This window comes from Nothoprocta perdicaria, unplaced genomic scaffold (assembly GCF_003342845.1).
Source record: "Nothoprocta perdicaria isolate Ctin4 unplaced genomic scaffold, notPer1 scaffold_189, whole genome shotgun sequence".
NCBI classification, from domain to species: Eukaryota; Metazoa; Chordata; class Aves; order Tinamiformes; family Tinamidae; genus Nothoprocta; species Nothoprocta perdicaria.
The window spans coordinates 1,306,748-1,330,965 of NW_020455082.1; the positions used below are offsets into that span (position 1 = coordinate 1,306,748).

Here is a 24,218-nt window from a genome sequence, read left to right on the forward strand (position 1 = left end):
TGATTTTTTGCAAAAGGATAGACTCTAAAGGGCAATTGCCAGGGTTCATGCAAGTTCAGCTCCCATCTGATGATGCTCTGGTGGGAATCTGTTTTTATGGAAACAACCTCAGCTCTCTGTTCCCTTCAGCTATTTGAATGTGAATTCAAAACTCATAAGTGTAGCTGATGGCTTCATGTCCCCAAATGAAAACTGACTGTCAAGTGCCTTGCTTCAAACTGCTCCCAGAGCACTCATCTAAACACAGCCTAGCTCGGTGTAACCTGCACAGAGGTGTTCCTTGGCTCCATCCTATTTGCCAGCTCCACATTCCTGTCCCATCCATTGCTGTCAGGGAGCAACGACTCCAGCAGACTGTTCCCTTAAAGGACTGGAGATGACACAGCTGGCCATGTAGGGACCAGTCAGGGTGGCATCCCATATTAGCAGCACGGGGCAAGCAGGCCAGAGCTAGCAATGGTAGCCAACTTCAAACACAGGTTCAGAAATGAAACATCCACTTTAGTGCTCTCTCTGGGTCAGCAGTTCCTTTCTTTGCGTGGAAGTGTTGTCACAAGTCACTACATAAAACTCCACTATTACAGGGATATGGATACTGCTTCTGGACACGGGGACAGGAGATGAGATCTGCTATACCAGCACTATGCGTGTCCTTTCTAGGAGCCTTCTCCTTGCAATATTCCCTTGCAAAGGGGGCTGAATATCACATCCCTGAGCCATGTAGATGATAAAGTTTCGCATGTAATTCCTACCACCCCTGACGAGGGCAGAATTTGACTTCTTGTCTTCAAGCTACAAAGACCAAGATGGGAGCAGGAAATAAATGTCTGTTACCTACTCCCAGTGCCTGGAACTGTAGTGCCAGCAACACTGATGCAAAAGGAAACCATTCTCATTTGCTGGTAAAACAGTGGAAAGATGTTTTTCTTTGGTTTTGATGCCTTTTTGCCTCCCAAGCAATATGTGCGTGCCTCCCATGCAGAAAGTGTTCATGCAATATTCCACATAAGCAGAATATGTCCAGTTCCTAGAAGCCCAAGTAGCAGAAACTGTAGCCCATTCTAGAATCTGCACTGATATCGGGTCTTAAATGTGAGTGTGCTTTCATGTGTAACCCAGGTCTTTTCTTTTCTTTGTCCTTAGGCTTTTGAACGACCTTGTGTGAAACTCATCCTTTCAGCCTGTCCCACATCTGTAAAACAAGAATCGTGACCAACCAGTGAAAGAACTAGGTGCTTTTGTTACTTCATGGAACTTCCCTACATATAATAAAGGTATCTCTGAAGAGGGAAAATCAATATTAAAGGTTTCTAACAGAGCTTAGGTAATTCTGTTATAACAAAATAGGAATATTCCACTATTTCCATTCAATTATACCAAAGCCAATGAGCCGAGCAGCTTCTGAAGCTGACCACATCACTAAGATGGAGAAGGTATCTTGCATATTCACAGGAGCCTAATATTGTTTTATTCACACTTTCATTGCTAGGGACTGTGAAACAGAACAGAATTCTACTTCCAAAGTGCTTTTTCTGGTGCAATAAGTTAGAGGATTTCTCAATTAGCACACGGAGCCTATGCATAAAAGACGAGGTTAAGCAACACTGCAGTGTCCAATGGGTCATCTGGTGAACATTAGGAATGTCAACAAATCATGAAAGCACCAGTTCATCAAGAAAATTCCATTTCAAACCACTGACAGGAAAAAAAAGATGGGAAAATTTGACAAAATCGGCATTTTCAGTTTTTATAAAATAGGAGCCTTAAATAACTTTAATTTCAATTGTTTATTGATTCTCTTCTGATGACCACATGGCTTCATATACTTAATGTTTATTCCTTTGTCTTGCAAACAAAAGCGCTTTGAAATAATTGGGTGCCTGGGCTCATCACAGGAGAAGCTCAGCTCTTTCCTCTTAGTCTTTCTCCTCACCGTGGGTGATAACGTAACAGAGGTTCTTATAGTCAAGATTACCAGAGACATCTGGAGGGAAAGCAGCAAACATCTGGTTGATCTGCCAAGCAAACAGGAGATAAACATTACAAACATGAGACTGGGGGCAGCAACATGTATGTACTGCTTTACGTTTTCTACTCAGTTCCTCTTCCTTCTGCCCTCATCTGTTAACTACTGTTCAAGTTTTTTCCTCAGTTTCAATGAAGTTGAAAGAGGAATCAGGACACAACTAGTTAACATAGTCCTGTTAGAATCCAGAGAAGTTCCCTGTCAAAAAAAAAAACCCCAAAAAATCCACCACCAAAACACCCTAAAGTCCAGGTAGATCCTGACCAAATAATGGATTCCTATCAGCTCTGCAGCCTGCTCCTGCCATGAACAAGGCCCGCTCTGAACCTCATCTTCTAAAAAGAAAGTCCCTCTACATTCCTCCTGGGCAGCAGAATCCATGCATCATTCCACACAAACCACAAAGTCAGTACCTCATTTCAGAACTCATTTCAGATTTCAAACAAAATAACTCTCACAAGAAATGGAAACCAGATCACAGTCCCTGCCCAAACCCATTTGAACTCTAGTAAATTCCTTGCCCAGCTCACCATAGGAAAGAACAGCAAGAGATAGGCCACGCTTATACTTGGATGGAAATCCAAAGAATCTGTTTGACTTTTGATTTAGCCATGGAACCATCCAGAAGAGATGCTTTGAATTGCTCCTAATTGCTGGAGCATCAACCTTCTCGCAGGCCAGGCTTGAGCTGAATTCATGCATTTCAAGAGGGACAAATGCTTATTGCTGAATAATAGTTAGAGATTTATTCCTATTTTAAATAAGGCAGAAGGTCCTTACCTCTTCTTGACTGAACCGGTCTGCCTGTGTCATAAGCATTTCTTTGATGCTGTTCAAATGAAATGAAACGACCTGATTAGAGGGTGATAATGGCACATGACAATTCAGATGGCAAGATCTCTCCTGAAGTTGCGTGAGAGGAAATATGTGTGACCGCATAAATTAGAGCTGTTAATCCTTATGTGATATTATAGGAGATTTTTCTGTGGACACCCATCAGTGTCAATGCCTCGCTCTGTCAACTTATTTTGCTTTTCTGACATTTTGTAGCGCTTTAAAATTGTTTAAGGTTATTACTCCAACTGTAATACAGTAATTTGGTATGCTTATCTTAACCTAAAATGGTAGGTTTTCTGACTTGCTGTTTAAAGTTGAGATCACTTAACAAAGCCAAAAGACAGAATATTTCCTGTAAAATCTGAGGATGAAAGGAACAGAGCATGAAATGAGAAAGAGGACTTGAAAGGAAGCTCCAGCAGCTATTCCAAATCATCATCTGAGAATCCCTTTATTTGCATGCAGGCGTTCCCAGAGGAGACTGTAAAACTGCGTGAGACCCGTTGTATTTCATGGTACAATGTCTTGATCTGGAGTTGCAGAACTGTAACGAGGGCCTTATCCCACACGCAATCTGCATCCCATGCAATCACATCAAAGAGAAGAGTTTGGGGGCAGACCCTCAGCTGAGTTACTCTCTATTTCCAAGCTGGTTGCGGGAATTCAGCTGAGTGTGGGACTTTTTACCTAAGTTTTTAGGTGAATAGAAAAGCTAGAAACACTGACTGCCGCTTCCAGTCTAACCTCCTCTGGATAAAATATCTTAATATTTCACAGCTACTCACTTACTGAGGGCAGAACATGTGCAATATGCTAAAACACTCACCATTATGAGCACACGTGTACCACATATATACTCCTTTCACTCATAATTTCCTCTCCCTGTAGAAGACTATCTATAGTAATCCTAAAGAATTTACATTCACCCTGAAGAGGCAGACTGTCTCTTTTTGTTATTGCCAAAGGTATTTGTATATTAGCAGTTCTTTTTTTTTCAGATCAGTAAAACAGATTACAAATTAGTGATAACAGATGTACCGTCTGGTGGACAAAACCAAAAACTGAAACAAATCAAGTAAAGAAACCTGTTTTAGTTTGCAGCTTTGAGAAAGGGCTGCTTTTCAGGGGGGCTGGCAATGAGGAGCATGTGACAACTCTTCTGAAAACAGCCCTTTCTGCTTTTTAAAGAGAACATTTCACAACAACTATTTATAACAGAAATCTTGCCTGCACAGGAACATCTTTATATGAGCAAATTTCACCTAATATGCATGCAGATATTCAGGCAAAATAGTAAAGCAGCTTCCCTATCTGCTCCTGCAAAGTAGGCATCTCGAGTGAAACAAGCCATACAGATAAAAGTGCAGTTTTGATGGCAGAGCTAACCCCGGTACTTCCTCATATCTCAGACACACACACTGGTTTTCCACAACAAAGACATTTCACCATTTGCATAAGCGCCATCCCTACTTCTGAATCTCTTTCCCATTGATGTGAAGTGCTCCTTTGTAAGGACAGCAAGGGAAATCTAGAAAGGAAGTTTCTGCGTAACAAATACAGACCTTACCAGAAAGGACAAGGGCGAAAATATTCATGCAAGCTGGGGGAAATACTCTGAATTCATACACAGAGCTTAAGCTGGGGTGCGTATTCTCCCTGCATTACTTTCCCATGTTCTTTTCTTAGCAAAGTCTTCCTCTCTTTCTCTCACATTGACAGTTTTGTCGTCATACCCAGGTCATTTACTATGGAATTGCACCTCTGAAGTGGAATTCTCCAAAGTGCTGTGGTTTCAGGAGCTCCAGGGATCATTCCCATCAGCATAAATTGATTATTGGGCGCATGTGCACTAGGACAAACTGCATTAACAAATGTAAATAGGAAGTGTGATACAGGAAGGTGCTTGATGAATAGAAGGAAGCACTTGCAACAGTTTTGTCAGAAGTCACAAACTTCATCACAAATAGCACTGGATTAAAAAGAGCTCTGAGTGCTATGTGTATTCCATTCACATGTTTAAAATATTTAAGGGAAAAGATCAAATGTCTAATTATAAACTTTTGATGCATAGCCCAGTAGGCTCTGGCACACTCACAAGGAAGAAGGACTGAGTTAAGGACCCATGCACATTTTCCGTTATTTATTTTATAGGGAAATGAACACTCACAATTTCCAAAGCTAGATTGTGTACTTTCTTCTTTCTTTGTGTATCTCTTTTTTTCTTTTTGAAGACTGTTCCTCCAAAAAAAATCAAAGACTTCTGGGCAAAAAGAAAGAATCCTGCTTTGTCTTGATGTGGTGTCAAAATGCTGTCTCTTGTCCTAGCTAACGTCAGTTGCTTCTACAGCTACAAACCTTTTGTTGCCATCCTGTATTTTAACAATAATTTTTTTAAATGATCTGTGAAATCTCAGGGCACTTTGTTTTCTCCCTATTTTCTCCCTATGGCTGAGCCACACACAGTGCTGTCTTGGAGCAAACCAGGTGATTTCTAGTGAGCAAAGCTCTACACTTATGATGGGAAACATCACCCGCTCAGCCAACTTGATTTCCAAAAGTCAAGAATACATTTAAACTCCCTGGGCCCCATATTCATCTGGTACAAATCTGCAAAGTTTTATTGGCATCGGCATTAACCACAGTTGCTGTTGGCCTGACTCACTTTGTCCAACGAATGAATGGCGTTTAACACTGAGTCATCTAACCTTTCCCAAAACTATTCCGTTTACGCCAGCTGCAAATTGAACCTAGAGCATTTTCTCTTTTTGACATCATGCTATAGGAAGGAGTTTATGTGTGGTATAATGACGTAGAGTACCAAAGCCTGTCATCAAATTTGGAAGAGAGTTATAAACTCCTGGAGCTTCTGGAAAGGTTAGAAGACTCCATCCCGACTACCATCAGATGGACCGAGTGAGTCATTTCCAGACTAGAGGTGAAAACACATGGAGGGAAGAGACATAAAAATTCCCAGAAGGATGTTAGCTCCATGAGCCTAAAGAGAAGTACTGATTAAAAGGTCAACGTGGCTGGTTTGGAGAGAAATATTCCAGGATTTTTAATATAGACAAATATTATTTATCAGCATTAACTGTCATATTGAAAGGGCTATGTGAGCCAACATGAAAATTATTGCAAAACTTTCAAATGTCTAAATTTTGGAAGCATATGAATAGAAGTTAAACCTCAAAGACATTCACGGAATTGATTTAATGGTTTGTTCTGTAATGATCAACATTACCCTCGGGTCTAATAAGTAAACATTATGCTCTGTTGTGGTGATGAACTAAAACAATTGTCTAATGCTTACTGTGCGGGGGGGTGGGGAACAAGGCTGACCTTTTCCATCCAGGAAGAAAAAGTATTTCTCTCTCATCTTCCCTTTGGAGTCTGATTTTGCATTCCTAATTTGCCCCAAACTCAAACTGGCTTCAGTGGGGCTGCCAGCATCCAAGGAATGTAGAGTTGGACACAGGGTGGCAAGCTGCAGATTTTGTGTGCAGCATCCTGTTACAGATAGTGATGAGAAATAAAGCATTTCATGGTTCTTGTGGCATTAGAAGGTTATATTTTATGGTTGTGATTTGACTGCCGTGTGATCTGGTCTGCCTGGCAGAGGATAAATTTTACTCCAGTTGTTTGAGTCACTTCTAATAGACTTCTCTGACTCTTCCTCCCAAGTTCTTTTGATAGTGTTGCTTCTCTTTCCCTCCAAACAGGAAGATTGTTAACCCACTGTTCCTTCCAAATGTTTGCTCCAGCCTCTTACTAGTTCTTTAATTAACTTGAAAAATCTTTGGGAAAAGACTGTTTCGTGTTTTTTGTTATGGGTGGGACTCTCACACCAGCTGGGAACTAAAGTACCACTGTCATTGAAATGTATATGAACAGTGAGAGGAAATATTGTACAGGAATTTACTATATTTAACTTGCATAAGACATCAGTAATTGCAGATAATGTCCTGGAAAACTTGACCTCCCATTTTCTGGTAACAGTCTTAGGGTTCATTTATCACAGGACTAGCAGAATCCCTTGATGCACATACTGTTGTTTAACTCGTCAATCCCTAATTAGCTACCTATATGTAGGGTGCTTTATACAACATATCTCAACTGGCTGCTGCTGTAGAAGTATAGACCCCAAATTCATTGCGGAATTTAAGCATATACATATATCTAGGCAAATAAAGCCTGTCACTGGAGCTGCAAGTCAGACCTCGTCCACTGCCCTGATTTGAAATCGTTTATCTCATTTACCCTGTTTACACCATTCTGGCAGCATAATGAGGTTTTAAGTTTGTATGATTATCATTTAAAGTCTCTTTAGCAAGCTTTGTTGTTTTAACAGGTTATGAATACAAATTAGACCTGCCTCCTTATTTAAAAAATAGTTTAGGGAGCTATACTGGTAATAATTGTTGTATTATTAATAGTAATACTTGATTTGGCATCCACAGTATCTACTCAAATGTAAAGCAAATTATTGGCTAGATACAGAAGGCTCAAGCAGTAAACACATATCAGAGGAAACGTCCTCACTAAAACCATGTCCTAGAATTAACTGATGACTTTTTTAAAAAGGAGACTAGCCTCCCTATTTTAGTCAAGCATTCTCAGAGTTAGGCATCAGACATTAATTTTAATCTTACATATGGAGTTAATCTCCAAAGAGTCATGTGCTGATTTATATCCAGACCTTCAAAAAAGGCTATCTAATGGCCTACATGTGATTATATTTCCGTTGCCTCTTGCAGTGACTGAAGACAATAACATCTCTTTTTGGTATACAAATATATTCATACAATAGAGTAGTATTTTAGCTGAGGCTTACAATGCTAACTGCTTCTCTCTCCACCAGTTCCTCTCCCTCTTAAAATACTGTAAAAAATATAGCCTTTAAATGGTCCTTTAAACTGCGCAATTATTATTATTATTATTTTAAAAGGATTTGAAATAAACTTACTAGTCTGCCTTTATGTGGCCTTTTCCTTCTGGGTCGAAAATCTTAAAAGCATTCAGAATGGTTTCTTCTGGGTCCGTGCCTAAAATTAATGAAATATAATTTAGAAGCCAGGTTGTATTTCTACAGCTGCCAAATACTTGCTAGGTAATTGCGTTCACTTGAAAACAGAGCAAAACGGAGAATACTGCAGTTGTAGATTTGAAGACAAAGGTTTCTCGAGACGGCAGCATTTGTCATGTCAGATAAACAATAGAGGTGAATAGTTCAATGCTCAGAAGCTTAAAAATAATAACTCGTATCTATTCTATGTCTGCAGGAGAGAAAACTTCCAGGAACTGGCCTCCAATATCAGTACCCAGAGGATTAGTGGCTTTCCGAAATGAAAATATAACAAACTATTTCCCTGACTGGCTTCCTTTAATCCTGTACTGTATGTTCCTTGTAAAAACACTTTTTGATGTTACTTGTTCTTCGCTATATAGAAAAGAGGTTATTTCCTCCCACTAAAGGAAATGGAGCTCCTCATAAAATCCAACTGTCAGTGGAATGCGGTGGAAACAGGATGACCAATTTAAAATGGTGATTTGCACTTATGTTCTGTAGTGCACTTCCCCTTAAGGATCTCTTCATTAAGTAAGTGTTACTTACAGAAACAGGATGGTTTAAAGCACTAGACACCAGCTCCAAGATTTTGCTTCTCTTCATAGCTGGGCCACAGATTTTGGCTTTAGTTTCCTTGCTCCTTTGTTCATTGCAATAAAATGATAGTGATATTCTTACTTTTCTTCCACCCTTTATCTATCTCATCTTTTTAGACTGCAAAAAAAAAAAAAAAAAAAACTTAGGGATAAGCTTTTGCAGTGCTTTAATCTTGATCGGAGTTTCTAAGTATTCTGTAATATTGCAGATTCTGAGTATTCTCACAGTATTGAACCCCACTGAGATAATATAGTATATACCCAGGCTGATGTATACCCAATATACTGTATTTCTGACTAATTTTTAGTATTTTATAATGTGATGGTACCATAATATATATCATTATTCATAAAAATAAGAAATCAGATTTGCAAACAGGTAATTTGAGCTATGGAAAATTAAACCACTTAATGCATTGGATGAAGAATTTTTGAAAATGCAATTAAAAGTGGCTAACTATTCTGAGGATGTCAATTCTAGCGTGTTATGTTTCAAAGTTTGACTGATGTAGAATTAGAACAGAATCCAGGCAGGTTGCTTGCCCTAATTGCTATATACAATCCTGACACCTCCTCAGTCCTCTTCGTTTAAACATTTTTGCGAAGACTAGTAGGAGCACCTAGGCAGATATAATGGTCAATAATCCAAAATATGACCTCCTTCTCATTACACATTGTCCAGGTATATTCTACCAGACTGCAGGCGGTGTGTTCCAACTACAGTGATGATCAATACAACAAGTGTTGATATTTAATGAGTGTTTTGAGTGTCCTGTGAAGAGAAGCTTCTTCCAGCTCCAAGGAAGGGACTGCATTTTAAGTAGTTACCACTGTGTGGGGGATTTCTTCTTTTTTTCCTTACTGTGTTTTACATTTTCTGCTCTGTCATATCCTTGGACATTGGCTTTGAAGAGCAGCAATGCAGAAGGCATTCTTTATTGATTAGCTGGTAAATAAAGTGGTTTCTTTGATGTGCAGCATCTCTGTTTTCTGTACAAATTGTATTATTCTGACTCCCTGAAGATACAGCTCCATGTGGTTGGCATTAACATAAACTGAGTTTTGTTAGCTGTTCATCTGGCATCGTAATCTCAATATACAAAGCTAAAGCTCATCCCCAAAATCCCAGCTTCCCCTTTATGACAAAAATCAATTATAGCACAACAAATTTTACTTAGAAAGCACCTTTCACCAAATTCTCTGAGTGGTACTTAGCTAATAAAAAGTGTTGCAGAATTGCCATATCCACTTCCTCCAGCCCTTTCTCTCTTTCTAATTGCACTACAAAGGCTCTTCATCCCAATTAGCTTTGATTGGGAATGTGCAGTCTTTTGGCTCTGCTTCCTTTGCATGACAAACCCAACCAGAAGGGCATGACAAGCACAGCTGCGATTTTCCCTTCACCAAATGGAAATTTTAAAAAACCTCCTCCTCTGCTGGTAGCCAACAGGAAACCTGCAGACAAGAGGGGTTTGCTTCCCCATTCACCTTCCTGTGCTGGCTCCAGTTTTAAGCCACGCAATTGGCAGGGTTGGACTCTCTGCCAGCTTCAGCAATTGTAAGAGACAGAAGAGGGAAGAGTAGAAAAGAAGAACAACTCATTTTCATGCACTGTGTGATTCACAAGCTTCAGGAATGGACAGGAATGTGTAGCAGGGCACCCCACCAAAAATAGTCACGTATGTCAGAAAGAAGATTACAGCGACTGCCATTACCTGGAAAGATGATACCTGGAAAGTAAAGGTGCAAGTACCACTGCGATCAGGATAACCAATGTGTGGGCAACAGCAACTCCTCCCCGAGTCCATCTAGAGCCTTCTCCATTAGCTCTTCTACTTCTCAGACAGGCTGTATTCCTTAGCAGGAGCTCTGTTCTTTGAGGACATCATTTACTAGTTATTAGTTCTCCCTTTCAGACCTTTCTACTTTCTATTCTAAGGGTAAAGAGCCTTTCATTGAAATTGTGCTCAGCAGTATAAAACCTGAGCCCAGTAGCAATGCATGTTTTTCTAAGAAGATGAGAGTGGGATTTTTTTTTCCATTTTTCTGTTCATTTTATTTGTATCAGCATAATTGCTACCCCAAGAAAAAGAAAAGGGGGAGGCAAGAGAATCAGATTGTGTTAGTTACTTTAATGGACTTCTGGGAAGTGCTTGGCTAAAGCCTGAAAGCACCAGAGTGAGGCAAACTACCTTGCTCTGAAGATCAAGGCTTTCACCAATCTCTAATGCATATATGAAGATGATTAGAAGTTCCGCTTGGTCTCATGCTTCTTCTCTTGTAGTTTTCAGTCATGTATAGCATATATCATATGCTATAGAATGTAGTATCTATATTTTCTATTATTCTTACTATGATCCCTACATATTCTGTGGCACCAGGCCAAATTCCTCTTCCCTCCTCTGTTCACTGAGTCAAGTCCACTGAGATTAAATCAGCACTATTTATCCTCTAATTAGGAATTACACCACCAAATCTTCATCCAGCAAAGCCAACAGCAAAATTACCACTGCTCCCAAGTCAGGCTAGCACTGTGGCTTTGGGTTACAGTTAACACACAAGAAGAGTGAAGGCCACGCTGCTCCTAGAGCTCATTCATATCTTGTAATTACACAGAAGGCACAGAGGTTGAGTAGGTGTAACAAGCTAAAGAAGTACCAAAAGCTTTATTTGTAGAAATACCAGATTTAAACCAGCTAACTCTGGTGATACCAGTACAGTATGAGCAACAAGGACTTCAGCCTGGGGACTTATATATGATGAATAACTCATCTGCGCTGGGCTCCTGGCTACCATGACTTCATTACTTTCTGGACCTGAATGTGCCACTTTCATGTTAGCTTATGCAAGCCAAAATCGCAATTTTGAAACGTCCTCTAGACTGTCCCCTAGTCTTTTCATACCTCAGGTCTGTCTGCAGAAATGGAGATCACTCCTTGCCTCTGAGCATTTTTCTGTGGATACATTATTATAATTTGCAAGGTGCTGAGATATTTCAGTGTTGAGAATCTTTGACAGATACCTCTTCAGTTCCCCCAAGGTACTTACCTTTCAGCTTTTCCCCAAACATAGTAAGGAAGACAGTGAAGTTAATGGGACCTGGCGCCTCCTTCACCATTTCTTCTAGCTCTTCATTCTTGACATTCAGACGACCTGCAGCAGAGATCATTTTTCATAATAAATCACAAATTGTGTTTCAAAAAATGATTCCTATTCATCTCCTCCCACTGGTGAGCTCAGAGCTCTGTGCAGCTTCACTAATAACACGGCAGAACGCAACTCTAGAGAACTCTGATGTAAAACACACAGGCAGAATTGGCTCTAAGATCAAACGCTGAGAGAGGAGTAGGAGGGATAACTAACACAGACCTGGTCAGCAGTGTCTGACAGAAGAAGAAGCCACTTCCAAACGAATTGTGGGGTTTTTTTTTTAACCTCAGGTGAAATACTAGTCCCACTGATATTAGTAGCAGAGCCGAAAGTGACTGAAGTGGATCCAGTGTCTCAGGCTTTGCCCTCTTGTATTTTAAGATGCCTTTATGAGCACAGAACGGTTCAGGAATTCTACCTTTTCCCCATCGCTGTTCCAGACTATTGATGAGAGTTTAGAACCTGGCACCTCTGCTCAAACTGAGTGGTAATTTGCTGTGATTTTACTTAATAGACATTCAAGGGTTTCCCTGAATGGGAAGAATACCAGAACTTGGCCTTAAGAAATAAATACTTCAGGACAGCAGTAGCTACAGGCCGAAGTTTGAAAACCTCCTTGTCCCAATAAAGAGCTCAGGAGCTGCTGCTCTTTGCACTGACTCTGCTGGAGCCTGATTCCACCCCAGGGAGCACTAAAGATTCTTATCAAGCTCTTTTTAAAAAGATCCAGATGGCAAAAGCCCAAATGCCTACATCACTGTTCAAGTCTCAAATGTTGCAACAAGGATACAGCTCAAAGTTTGGGATCATGAGCATTTTGAGTTTTCCTTTGCTTGGGAAAATTTTCTTTAATCTGCCTGAGGTTGGCAGAATCACGATGCACATGCAATGGGCAATACTTAATCTCATGACACGCACATACCACCCTCTGCCAGGGCACATGGACACAGAACCTCACATGAAGTCTTCCTACTTTGATGTCGGCAGAAGGACAGTTAGTCCATGACAGGAACATTAATTGTAGATATTGCATGGCTCCTAGACGAAAAAGGTACAGCTTGGGAAGCCTGGATTCGCAGGCAAATCAGAAATGCCTGACACAGACCCCTACTTGGGTGGGCTTTTTATAAAGTGGTTGAAGGGGAGGGAACAGTGCTTATGGAGAGCTGCCAAGTACACAGCACTGTAGCACCCACCCGTAAGGCCCAGAGAGGCCTTCATTTAATTTCTGGAAGAGGTTGCTTGGTAAACTTCCCAGGTGGAGGTATATAGTCTAGACAGCAACCTCTATAAACGACGAGGATCAAACTGAACAAATTTCCTTTTCCTTCCTATGGATCTCTTGAATCCCACCACTCTAATTCTAATCTGAATCTTTCTTACATGCTTGAAATTTAACTGCTCTTCTCTTACTTTTAATTATTTATTATTACCAGTTTACCTAGTGCAGCAAATGTGTCTCTCAAGTCTGCTTTGTCAATAAAGCCATCCCTGTTCTGATCCATGATGGTAAAAGCCTGTTGGAAGAAAAGAGACAATTTATTGCAATTGCCACCTTGCACTGGACAGTGCTGCAATCACACATACCTGTCCACGGGGCCAGATATTGGTATGGTAGGGAAGAATATTTAACAACCTTTGATTCATGATTCATCCATGTCACATTGCTCTGATTTCCTCACTTTCAACATATTACTGTATCTTGGCAAGGGACTTAATTAAACCCTCCCAAACCTCTTCTTGCTAAATTAATGCTCAGTGCAGCATAGAACTGGTCTGAAGCCAATGCTGGCAGCTCAAGCCATTCAGGCCTTAACCCATACAAGTTTGGAGCAAGGAAGCTCTAGTCATGGGTTACTCCGTGTGTTTTGAACTTTTCCCATATCCCAGCCCTTTGTTCAGCCACCATAATCTGTAAAACATTTAATTACTGGAGATATCCCTCTACCATTAAACTAAACTCAGCTTCTTCTGGACCTTAAACAAATGCTTCACCAAAGTAAAGCAAAATTTAAAAGATTACACAGAAATTTATGCTTTATGGTATTATTTATTCAAAGTTTGTTTCCCTTTCCAATAAATTGTGCCCTTCAGATGCTACTAATTGCTCTCTGAATGACCTTAATGTGTTGACCTTAAATACTTCTTGTCAGGCAAAATTCAACTTTTGATTACGATTAAGCTTATTCTATTTTCAGGCAACGCTGAATTTATGTGCTCTATCCACTGTTTATCCAGCTCCCTAACTGTCTATCTACCTATTTGCATGTCTGTCTATTTGCTGCCATCTCACTTTTCATGTTTCATTGGTTTTGAAAGATCTTAATGACCTGAATTTCCCCTGAACATACTAGGAGGAATATTAGTAGAACCAGGCATGTCTCTCAAGATGGTTATCTGTCTGACATATACATCAATATAAGAGTGTATCTTTGCAACAACCAGGAAACATTTTATTTCAGGATTCTTATGAAAGAAATATTCCCCTAAGATTGCAGCCAGGCCATTGAAACTGCTGGAACTTTTATTTTTTTTAAATTTTAAAGTCTGCAAGGTGCACTTCTTTCTATGGCCATATTATATGAACACATCTTCATGTAGCTTTACCTCCAGCTTCTTAAAACGGCTCCCTGCTTACATTTCAGTTTGCCCGTGTGGTTACCCGTAGTTCATAACCCTTCATTTACCTGCCAAGCCATCACCAAATAGAAAAATTAAGCCTACCTCTTCAGAGCTGCCCTCCTTCTTTTTTGGGGGGGCTAATTAAGCATCCCCACAATTTGGAAGCAAAACAGAAAGAAATATGAAGACCAAAGCAGAACTTTACAAGTTTGCAGAAGAAAGGAAGAGGTCTAGAGATTTTTTTTGTTTTAATGAGTAAACTTAACACAATCACAATGATGCAAAACATTTCCTAATGAACTTGTTGAGATCTCTGGATGAAATTATGCTGGTCAAAAACAAAAATAAAACTGGAAGATCATACTTTTGAGATGGGAGCTGGGAGAATAGTGTTAGGTATATTCCCATTAACTGTCAAGAAGGTCAACAGTTTCAAATAATTTACTTGAGCCATATTTACAAATCTTGGCATGGATTTTTAGTCTCATTCACCAATGAGCTCTACTGCTGTGACTCTTTATGAATAGTTGAATGCCATATGTACAGAATGTACAGTACATATTTATCATATTGGATTTTACCTTGGATATGTGTGGCCAGGCTTATGTGATTGGTCATAACTAACCAACCACTCAAAATGCAATAGCAAAGAGTTAACAAAAGTGAAAAAAATGCATAATTTGTAATGACAAACCAATGGAAATATGATGGCCTCATGGGCATTCCAGAATCAGAACAAGAGTGTAAATTCATCAAACAAATGATCTTTCTTTAATTATACATTGGCTTTTATACCAGCCCATTACATTTGCCTCCTTACAGGTAACCAATGAAAGAATTCACAATGCCTGGGAATACCGAATTCTTTGGGGATGGGAAGATGATTACTTAGTTCACCTCAGCATGTTGTTTTCTTTCATGAGAATTACAGAGCAAGCAGACTGAGGGCTTCTTGGGGCTTTTGTTTCTAGTGTCGGGGCACAGAAGAATATTTTCTATTGCTGTTGTGGAGTAGTCCACTAATTAAAGTCCTGGTTCAATAAAGCAACTCTATTCAGAACAACACTTGGGCACTTAAGATGACTCTTATTAAAATACCACTTAAACTTAACTTTAAACATGTGCTCAAATGTTTTCCTGAATCAGGGCTAAAGTAGATGAGATAATAATTTTACATTTTGTGGACCTTGGGGGCTTTTTAAATAAGCCTAAGGTTTGAAGCAGGAGAGTTAGGGAGGGACAGAATGAAGGAATGAAAGAATGAAGGAAAGAACAAACAAACACACAAGGAAAATGATATACCAGCCAAAACCACAGAGATGATTCAGAAAACAACTGTGTGTTCTATTAAAGCAGATGGAGAATCGAATAAAGATTACAAACAAAACCTATGTTACCCATTAGCAGTGATGGGACATGATAGGGAACAGCAGAACAGTGACCAACCTCTTTGAACTCCTGGATCTGTGTTTGTTCAAACATAGAGAATACATTGGAACCACCTTCTATCTTCTTCTTTGCCTTTTTTGGAGCCTGTAATATAAATAAGAAGATCAAGTATGTATTGCCTTGTCTGTTAACGACCTATGAAAACAAACTCCATCTTTAATTGACGGTAAAATACATACAGTCAAGTAATGTGAGAGGATTGTGTTTTGTCGTGACAAATTTTTTTCAATCCTCTATAAATAAATATATATGTATAGCATAGAAAAATGCTGGTTTCATTACAGATAATCTCTTGTAAAGAGTTTCTGCCACTGCCTTGCTGAGGACTAGAAGCTGGCCACTCAGAGAAACAAGGACAGCTTTTCACCATGCTGCCTTGGAAGCAGTGTGGGACCCGAAGTGTGATGTGGAGAAGCACAACTGGGCCACCACTTGTGCCCTGCCGACAGCAGCCCCTGCCAGAGCCCCGACTCAGTGCCCTGCTCCCCTCTGCTCTGCTCTGCTAGGGGAGCAGTGGCCTGGGCACACTGTGTCACTTGGAGATGCTGACACTCCCGTGCCTGTTCTTCTCAAGAAATCCAAATAATTCAGGTAAGTGGCTCCGGGAATTCTCAGCTGCTGTGCAGGGGGAGGTAGCCAGGCTCAAAATGAGGCACTGTATGAAGACTCAGCTAGGGAGCTATAAAGAGAAAATTATATCCTTTCCTAGTGACACAGAAATGTTTAGAAGTCTACTCTATCTGGACCAATAATGCCCTATGTTGCCTCACTAGACTAGACAACTATATTATCTTCAATAAAGAACTGGTCACGGTTTTACCTCCAGGTTATAGTCTGAGGGCTAAGGCACAGAAAGACTGGGGAGAGAGCTGTTGATTTTATTTAAAAACCCAACATCCACTGCAAATGAATCAGAACTAAGCATCACTATGCACCTCCGAGTAAGGACCCAACCCCTTGCCTATGATAATGGAAGTTTTGTTTTGCAGTAAGGAATCAAATCCGTGATTCCTGGGGATTACAGAAATATCAGCCATGGTCTTAGGCTTATTTGGGGCAGGACAAGGGTCTACATGATCTCTTGAGTTCCCTTCCGGATAAACCTTTTTTTTTTTTTTTTTTTTTTTTTGGTATCATTTCTACTTTAAAACTTCATTATCACAGTCCCACCTGGTTTTCATGTCATGGAAAATTAGTTTTATTCAGTTTGGGCTATTGTGCATGAAACAGAAGGCAACTTCTACTGTCTCCTTTCATCAAAATAAAAAAGCCTGCAAAGGCTCAAATTCAATACTGATTTTAAATATACTGAGGAGCAGAGCAGCTCAGGGAAATATTCCCACTTGGCTCTGTTAGAAGCGTACATTGTCTGATCAATTTAATTTGCCAGGCAGATTTCCGCACTCAGCCACCCTGCCGTAGGTCCCAGGTTGAAAATTAGGGCTATGGTAGACAATTGCCCGCATGCCCACACTGCAGAGCTGTCAATCTCCAATCAGCTAAGGCAACATACTAAAATCTGGAAATAGGAATGGAAATGAAAAGGGAAAACATGGATTTATAGTGAGGATAAAAATAAGGATAAAATCCCAGGCATGGAAAAAAATGAATACATGGAATATTTAATGAATGTAGAAATATTGATTTTGGAATAAAGAGATTCCCTCCTCCTACTACACATGAAATAAGTGTTATTTTGAGCAACAACGGGCAGCCTTCCATGTAACGTGAGGTGCCTGGTGGAGTTTTTCAACACTTCCAACTGGACTGGAAGTATTAAGGACAATCCTATGCATCTACAATGTATGTGTTCCCTGAGGTAAAAAGAAAGCAGATGTTACCCAGTGGAATGGATTGTGAGCTGGTTGGGGCAACGGGGCTCATGGCACCATCCTCCACTCAGCACTTTCGGGCACAGGAGCAGAGCTGGTTCTCTGTAACCTCGTAGCTGATCACTGTGAAGGCAAATTGTTTTCCTCTTCTCACACTCCGCTCTGCCATGGCCAAACACAGTGATCATATTCAACACAGTAAAAACCCCCCGTGCTAGTAAACAATTTGCACCTTTTAAGATCAACACCACAAGGAAAGACTGTGGCTCCAGCTCCAGGTGTGGGGAACTTTATATGCCAAAGCCTGGAAAGTTGTCCATTCCTCCTCAACAGTTTGATGGGTCCTCTGTGCAGGAACAATTTAAACAGGGCTTAGAGTGGTAAGAAAAGGTCAGACAAACCCCAGAGCTGTGGCTCATAGCCTATTAGAAACAGACCACCAGCCACAACAACTACCACCCAAAAGTTTCCTAAAGTCAGTGAAGTTCTATTCTAGGCAGAGGAGGTTGAAGCCTATTTAGCTAGAAAATGATCACCATACTAGGACAACTGCATCCCATACTTATCTGTGGCTACTCTTTTGTTATTAATCTCTGGGGATGGTAAAAGACATCAGTGTCCATGTGGCTCATTCTATCTTTAGTTTTTCTGCTGAGGCTCTGAGTGCGGATCCTATTTATTGTCTATCTGATCACTCGTGGAATGAGCCTAAGACCACCAGTGCATTTCACAGGGGCCAATGAACAGCTGTCAGCTGGGAATGACTTTCCATCATCAGTTTCAAGCAAAGTCTGTTGGCATCAAAGATATCCAGCATTCTGGACAGGAGCAGCCTCCTGTCTTTCTGTATTTGCAGTATTGGGAACATGATTTGATTTGTTCTGAAAAACTAGGAAATTCACGATCACGGAAAGAAAGTGGGACTTGATTTTGCAGGACTGGTGGACAAGGAGTTGGGATGGCAAGGATGAGCAATAAGGAGATGAAGCAGGAATATTATCCCTGTCTTTCTAATGGGTAGGTCAAACCCAAAGGCAGTTCTAGGAGACCAGAAGCAGTTCTAGGAGACTATGTCTGATCTGATGGCTGACAGATCCAAACTCCCTAGAGCTCTTTAATGAACAGAAGCAGGATTCTAACTAAGGAGTATCTCTCTAAAAGAGAGCAACCTAGCAAAAAGAACAACCCAGAAGTGAACAAATACACGAGTTCTCAAGTGGGAGCTGCCAAGTATTTAGTAGGTGACCTACAGACAGGCAAGGAGGCAACTGAGTACCACCACTCTCTGCCTTGATTTCTGCATTTGGAAAATGCAAAGGTTTCCTAGCTGCACTTTGTGAAGCAGGTTGCTCTCTCCTAGCCACACATACTCCGAGTGACACACAAACCGTGGCAGAGGAGGCTGCAGAGCCCGGGGTCCCCCGGGCACAGATTCCAGGGCCTCCACTGCACAGTAGTGGGAAGAATGCCACAACCACTGAGGCAGCCTATTAATATTCCTGCCCGAGTGTATTAATCATCTCACTCTCATTTTTTTAAAGAATCTTTAAATGGTTCTGGAGCCATATCAAGATCTGGTCCCAAGACAGCTCTGCTGAGCCAGGCACTTGCTTTGAGTCGTGTTTCCTTCACTGAGAGTCTTGACATTTCTCCTGTCCGGTAGCATCAGGGAGTTTGGGACTGCATAGGGCACACACACACACACACAGATGCTCAGCACCCACCGCCTTTTCCTTTCTGGTTACAAAAATGAGGATCGTTTGTGTGTGGTTGTTTAATTCTTAGTTAAGAATGTATGCCCTTGCTTGCGCTAATAAACTTACAAAAGGCTGGGGCTAGAATAGACTCATGACTTCAGAGACACAAACTAGTCAGCCTCTTCAGTGAAGTCCTCTGCCACTGCCGGAAAGGGATGGTAGTCCAGATGAGCTGCTGCCAGACAGTGAAGGCACCACTGCATGAGAAGTTAGTGGGATGAAGCAGCAGACCCTACCAAGCAGGCAGTGCTTGATCTGACCACAATCTTTGCCTTGGTAGCATTGTGGTAATTCATGTAGCCATCGTCTTTCGAGAGCTCAATCCCCAGTTTGGTCCACCACATCCTAAAATGCTCAGAAAAGGCTCTAAATAAATGAGAGATGACACAGGGTGATATTGCTGACAGTCAGAATTAAAAGACAAGCAGAAACCTCTCCCTGCTCAGCAATTTACTGCGCATTTTCTTTAACTGAAAAGGACATAAAATCTTTCCAACAGTGGATAAGCAGGTCTCCTGGGAAACTCTCCAGAGAAAAAGAGCAAGGTATCCTCATAAGAGCCTCCTTTGGTTGTCTTTTACCCTGACTCACTCATTCGACCCAGGGCAATGCAGGCATAAGGTGCTACCAGCTTTGAACCGCACTCGCCCACATTTTATACTTCCTTTCTTTACATGTGTGTCAGTGGCTACAGAAAAGACAGGCTCATCCATCATCTCGTTCAGATCCTGTGCACCATGGCGATCCAAAGGATGGTGTTACCTCTGAGTAACTAATATTTTTTTATCCATCATACTTTCTCCTTGTTTTCTATTCACTCTGGGATCTCAAGACTGATGTTCCCTGTCTTTGAATTTTGGTTTTCACTAAATCCTGCTTCTGAACCAAAAGTTACATCTCTGGCTCATCCAAGAGATTTCTGCTGGGTTGAGCTGCTTTTTTGTTGTTATTGTCCCATGTGCTTGCTCTGCTGAGACATTCATCATTGCATCTGCACAAAGACCCCGGCTACATGTTTAGGTTCTTTCAGAGGCAGGCAAGCTGAATATGGACAATCCAAGCGCTTGCCTTTCCAGGGAAAAGTCTAGAGGAAAAAGCAACATAAACTGCTCTGAGGGCACGATTTGCATTTCAAACAGGCAACAGCCTCAGATCATTCAAATAAAAACCCACACTATCAGAAGGGAGCAACACAGACCTTTTTATTACCCTCTCTGCACTCACAAACAGATCCCTCCCTTTCCACCCTCCCTCCTTCTCACATGTAGCCCCTTCTCCCACACACCCATGCAGACACACACCTTTGATCCCTGCTAGATACAGAAACCCTTTGGGCTGCATCTTGTCTCCTTCACACGCATGGACACAAAAACCTCCTCCTTTGCCCCCCACCAAATCCCTTTCCAGTCACTGCCTCTTCCCTCCGCGTGCACGGATACACCGGCAGCCTGTGCTCTCTTACACCTATCCATGAACTTATCCATGAACACTCAGATAACCCCTGCAGCCGCACATTGTTTAACCTTCACGACCTGGCGCTCACTACCTGCTTTTCCCCACCCAGCAGATTTTCTTCCCTGGCACATACATACCCTCTTGTTTCATGTAAACAAACAGCCCCTTGCCACCCACATGCCTCTCTGTGCCCACACACACATATGGACACGCACATGGGCACCGGATGCTCCACAGGGAGGCAAGGGGTCATGTTGGCTGCTAGGGCAGCTAGTCCAGTCAGGGCTCTTCTCTGTCCAGGTGCCACATTCCCAGCAGTGGATCCGACTGCAATCTATTCTGGGGCACTGAGTCCCTTTTGGCATGCAGGATTTGCTGCAAGGTGTCACTGGGAGCAAGTCCACACAAAGATGCTTTGGGACTAAGAAGAAAACCTCCCTCCTCTCTCCACCTTCCCTCCTTCCTCCCGTCTCTCCAGGAGCACCGTGCATGCAGAGCCGCTGCACACCCAACTTTGCTGAAATTCCCCGGAATCCATGGTGAGCCGGGAGCTGGATTCCATTCCGCAGCACTTGTGTGGTCTGCGCTTGCTGCAAATATTATCTGCCTGAACCCTGCCTCTCTCATTCTCATCAGCCCTGTATGTCAGAGCCTAGTAGCACTGTCTGACTTGTAATTATTTTTTACTATGCTGCTTTGTCTGCACTAATCCTTTGAAAGTAGCTTTACTGCACATCTGAAATATTATGATGCTATAAAACCTCTGTAATATTTATAAATCCCTTAAGACATCATAAAGAGAGAAAAAAACCTCCCCACAGAGTTCATCTAGCATAATTACATATACATTTCCCCATTTCCCTCTGATTAATAAAAAATGATCACTTCCTTATGTAAAGATATTCTTCAGCTTTCTTTCATTAAGACTATTTTTTCCTTCCCATTTTAAATTTGTTTCATGTGTCCCTGTATAGTAAGGTATCTTGGAAGATATTTTCCCAAAATAAAAGGCACAAAGATACAAACTGCCACAGCAAAGCATCACTCGAACTGGGAGCAAGGAGACTGAAGAGCCTTTTGCTTTAGTTTCACATCTCCTAACTTATGCCATTTGGCCACAGAATGTGCTGAAATATTCTAGTGTCAAGCAGCGTCGTGTCACCGAATCAGAGGCAAAGGAACTGGCAAAGAAAAATTAAAAGGGCAGGAAAAAGGAAAAAGAAAGACCCAGCACTCCCCCCTGCCAAGCCCCCAAAAGGGCTGGCTTAGACTTTAGGATTAAAGGAAAACCTGCAAATCCACAAAGTGAGGAGGAAGCAGCAGCGCAGACACTGCTCATCTCCAAACCAGGGGTGAAGAACACGATTAGCAGCTCGTGGGTTCAGTGAGGAATATTTATATAGGCCTTGCACAGGCTGAAACTGGGACCTTGTTCTGTGCATGGGTTTTAGAATTGACTTTGAACATGATTTTATCCTGCTCAGAACAGCACTTGGATCACATTTATTACCTGCTTAAATGGGATCAGGTTTAAAGTAAGCTTTGAGAAAGCTTTTCATAAAAACCTCCCTCTCCAGTGTCCTCCAGAATCAAACACGACATAGCCTAAGGGAGCCACTGGGCAGCATTGCATTAAGACAGTCTGAAAAGAAACTGTGATTAGAAGAAAAAGGAGGAAACAGCTGAAAGCACCATTTTGAGGGTTTTTGTTGTTGTTGTTGTTGTTGTTCGTTTGTTTTGGTTTTTTTTTTTTTTTTGAATATTGTTGCAGTAATTCCTCTGAGTTCGCAGAAGACAAAGACCAAAGACAGAGCCAAATCTGCTGCCGAGGTTCTTTGCTCCTCAGAATGACTCCAAGTGCTCCTTTAATGCCAAGGTGGCATCTGAGCCCAGAGCTAAAAGCCAGCAAGGAGCAGGGAGAAGGCAAGACATGGGAATCTTGGCAGGACTCTCCACTTCTCCCATAATCTTGGAAGGAATGTAGCTACAATTAGAGAGATATCCCTTCCCCTCATCCTCATTGAGCCATACTAGACTTTAGGACTAGTTCATACCAGCAGTGCCCCTCAGCAAGCGCATCTCCGTTGATGACCATCATCTTTTCCCCTATTTTCTGCACTTGTTAAACTGCTGTGCAGAAGTCCTCTGGAGTTTGCAGCTCATTCTATAGGCTACATACTCTGAACATGATACTAAATATGATAATTCATGGGGTTCAATGTGATTATTACTGCTCTGCTAGAATGGTCAGAAAGAAAGAGAGACAGACAGAGAAGTAAACAGCCTTGGGGAAAAAAGAAAACCTACCATGTTGCTGCTGCTCCTTCTGCCCCTTCTCTAGCTAGCCGGCCAGCAAACCCAACGTCTATTGTCTCTTTATATAGTGTCACCAAGGAATAAAAATATGCCTGCTCCAAGTTTAGACAATAGATGGAGGATTGGAAAAGTGCAGTAATAGGATCCCAATACCATTCCAAGCATCTGTTCCACGCAGGGCTTTTGCTTTCACAGAAATGCTGCAGCAGATAAGCAGGGCAGGCGGTTGGAATACAGTTGGACAGCACTCACAGTAAGCTGGAGCTGAAGGGGTTTTCCCATGTACTTCTAAATAATGAACACCATGCGCACGCAGGAAGGGTATTTTAAATGGACGAGTATCCTGAAAAAAGCAGAAAGAGAATCACACTCCTTGAGGGAATAGAGAAAAAACTATCAGTAAATCCTGGCCACTGGGAGGACTGGTTGCTTCAATGCCTGGAGCCCACATTCAGAGCCCCAGCAAAACCCGTGAGGTCCTGCGTAGCTCTGGAAAATAATCTGCTCTAGAGATGGCAATGAAGCGAGGCAGACCAGATCTGATTTCCCTGAGCCTATCGTACATGCCTGAGTCCAGGGGCCAGATCTCAAGCTACTGCAAATTAATGAAGAGTCATGGATTTTGAAGCATGAAAGAAAGAGATGTGAAGCAATGAATATGGCACAGAAAGTGGGAGAAATAGGAGGCAGCGCAGGAAACACGAGGGCCATGTCTCTCTGGAAATGTACATGGATGTTAATGCATACACATGCCATCCGACTCATAAATCATTCCTGGCATTAGAACAATGGGCCAAAACTGTAACCAGCATAAGCCGGCCTAATTCCACAGGAGTGAAATCACCCTCACTAAAGGTCTGGTATGCGTGAGTGTGAGTATCTATGCAGGACAAATGGTGCATCAAAAAAAGCAGCCACAGGTTTCCCAGGCCTATACGAGTATCTCAAGTACAGGCCTACCTGAGTACCTCAAGTATAGGTCTACCTTAGTACCTCAAGAACAGGCTTACCTGAGTATCTCAAGTACTAGTCTATAGCCTGAGTCAGCAAAGTGCTTAACCAGTTACCTGAACTTTGAGACCAATGAATGTTGAAGTATCTCACTGACCAAGG

General features: G+C 41.5%; 1 protein-coding gene across 1 annotated transcript; it reads right to left on the minus strand.

Annotated features, from left to right (window-relative positions):
- Nucleotides 1-1,501: 1,501 nt before the first annotated feature.
- On the minus strand, nt 1,502-23,134 carry LOC112945374 (myosin regulatory light chain 2B, cardiac muscle isoform). Its single transcript, XM_026036955.1, has 7 exons — nt 23,097-23,134; nt 15,743-15,829; nt 13,116-13,191; nt 11,573-11,677; nt 7,827-7,905; nt 2,807-2,855; nt 1,502-2,015 (listed from the first exon to the last, which is right to left on the minus strand). Exons 1-7 carry the CDS (start codon nt 23,097-23,099, stop codon nt 1,917-1,919), a joined length of 498 nt encoding a protein of 165 aa, XP_025892740.1. The 5' UTR covers nt 23,100-23,134; the 3' UTR covers nt 1,502-1,916.
- Nucleotides 23,135-24,218: the final 1,084 nt, after the last annotated feature.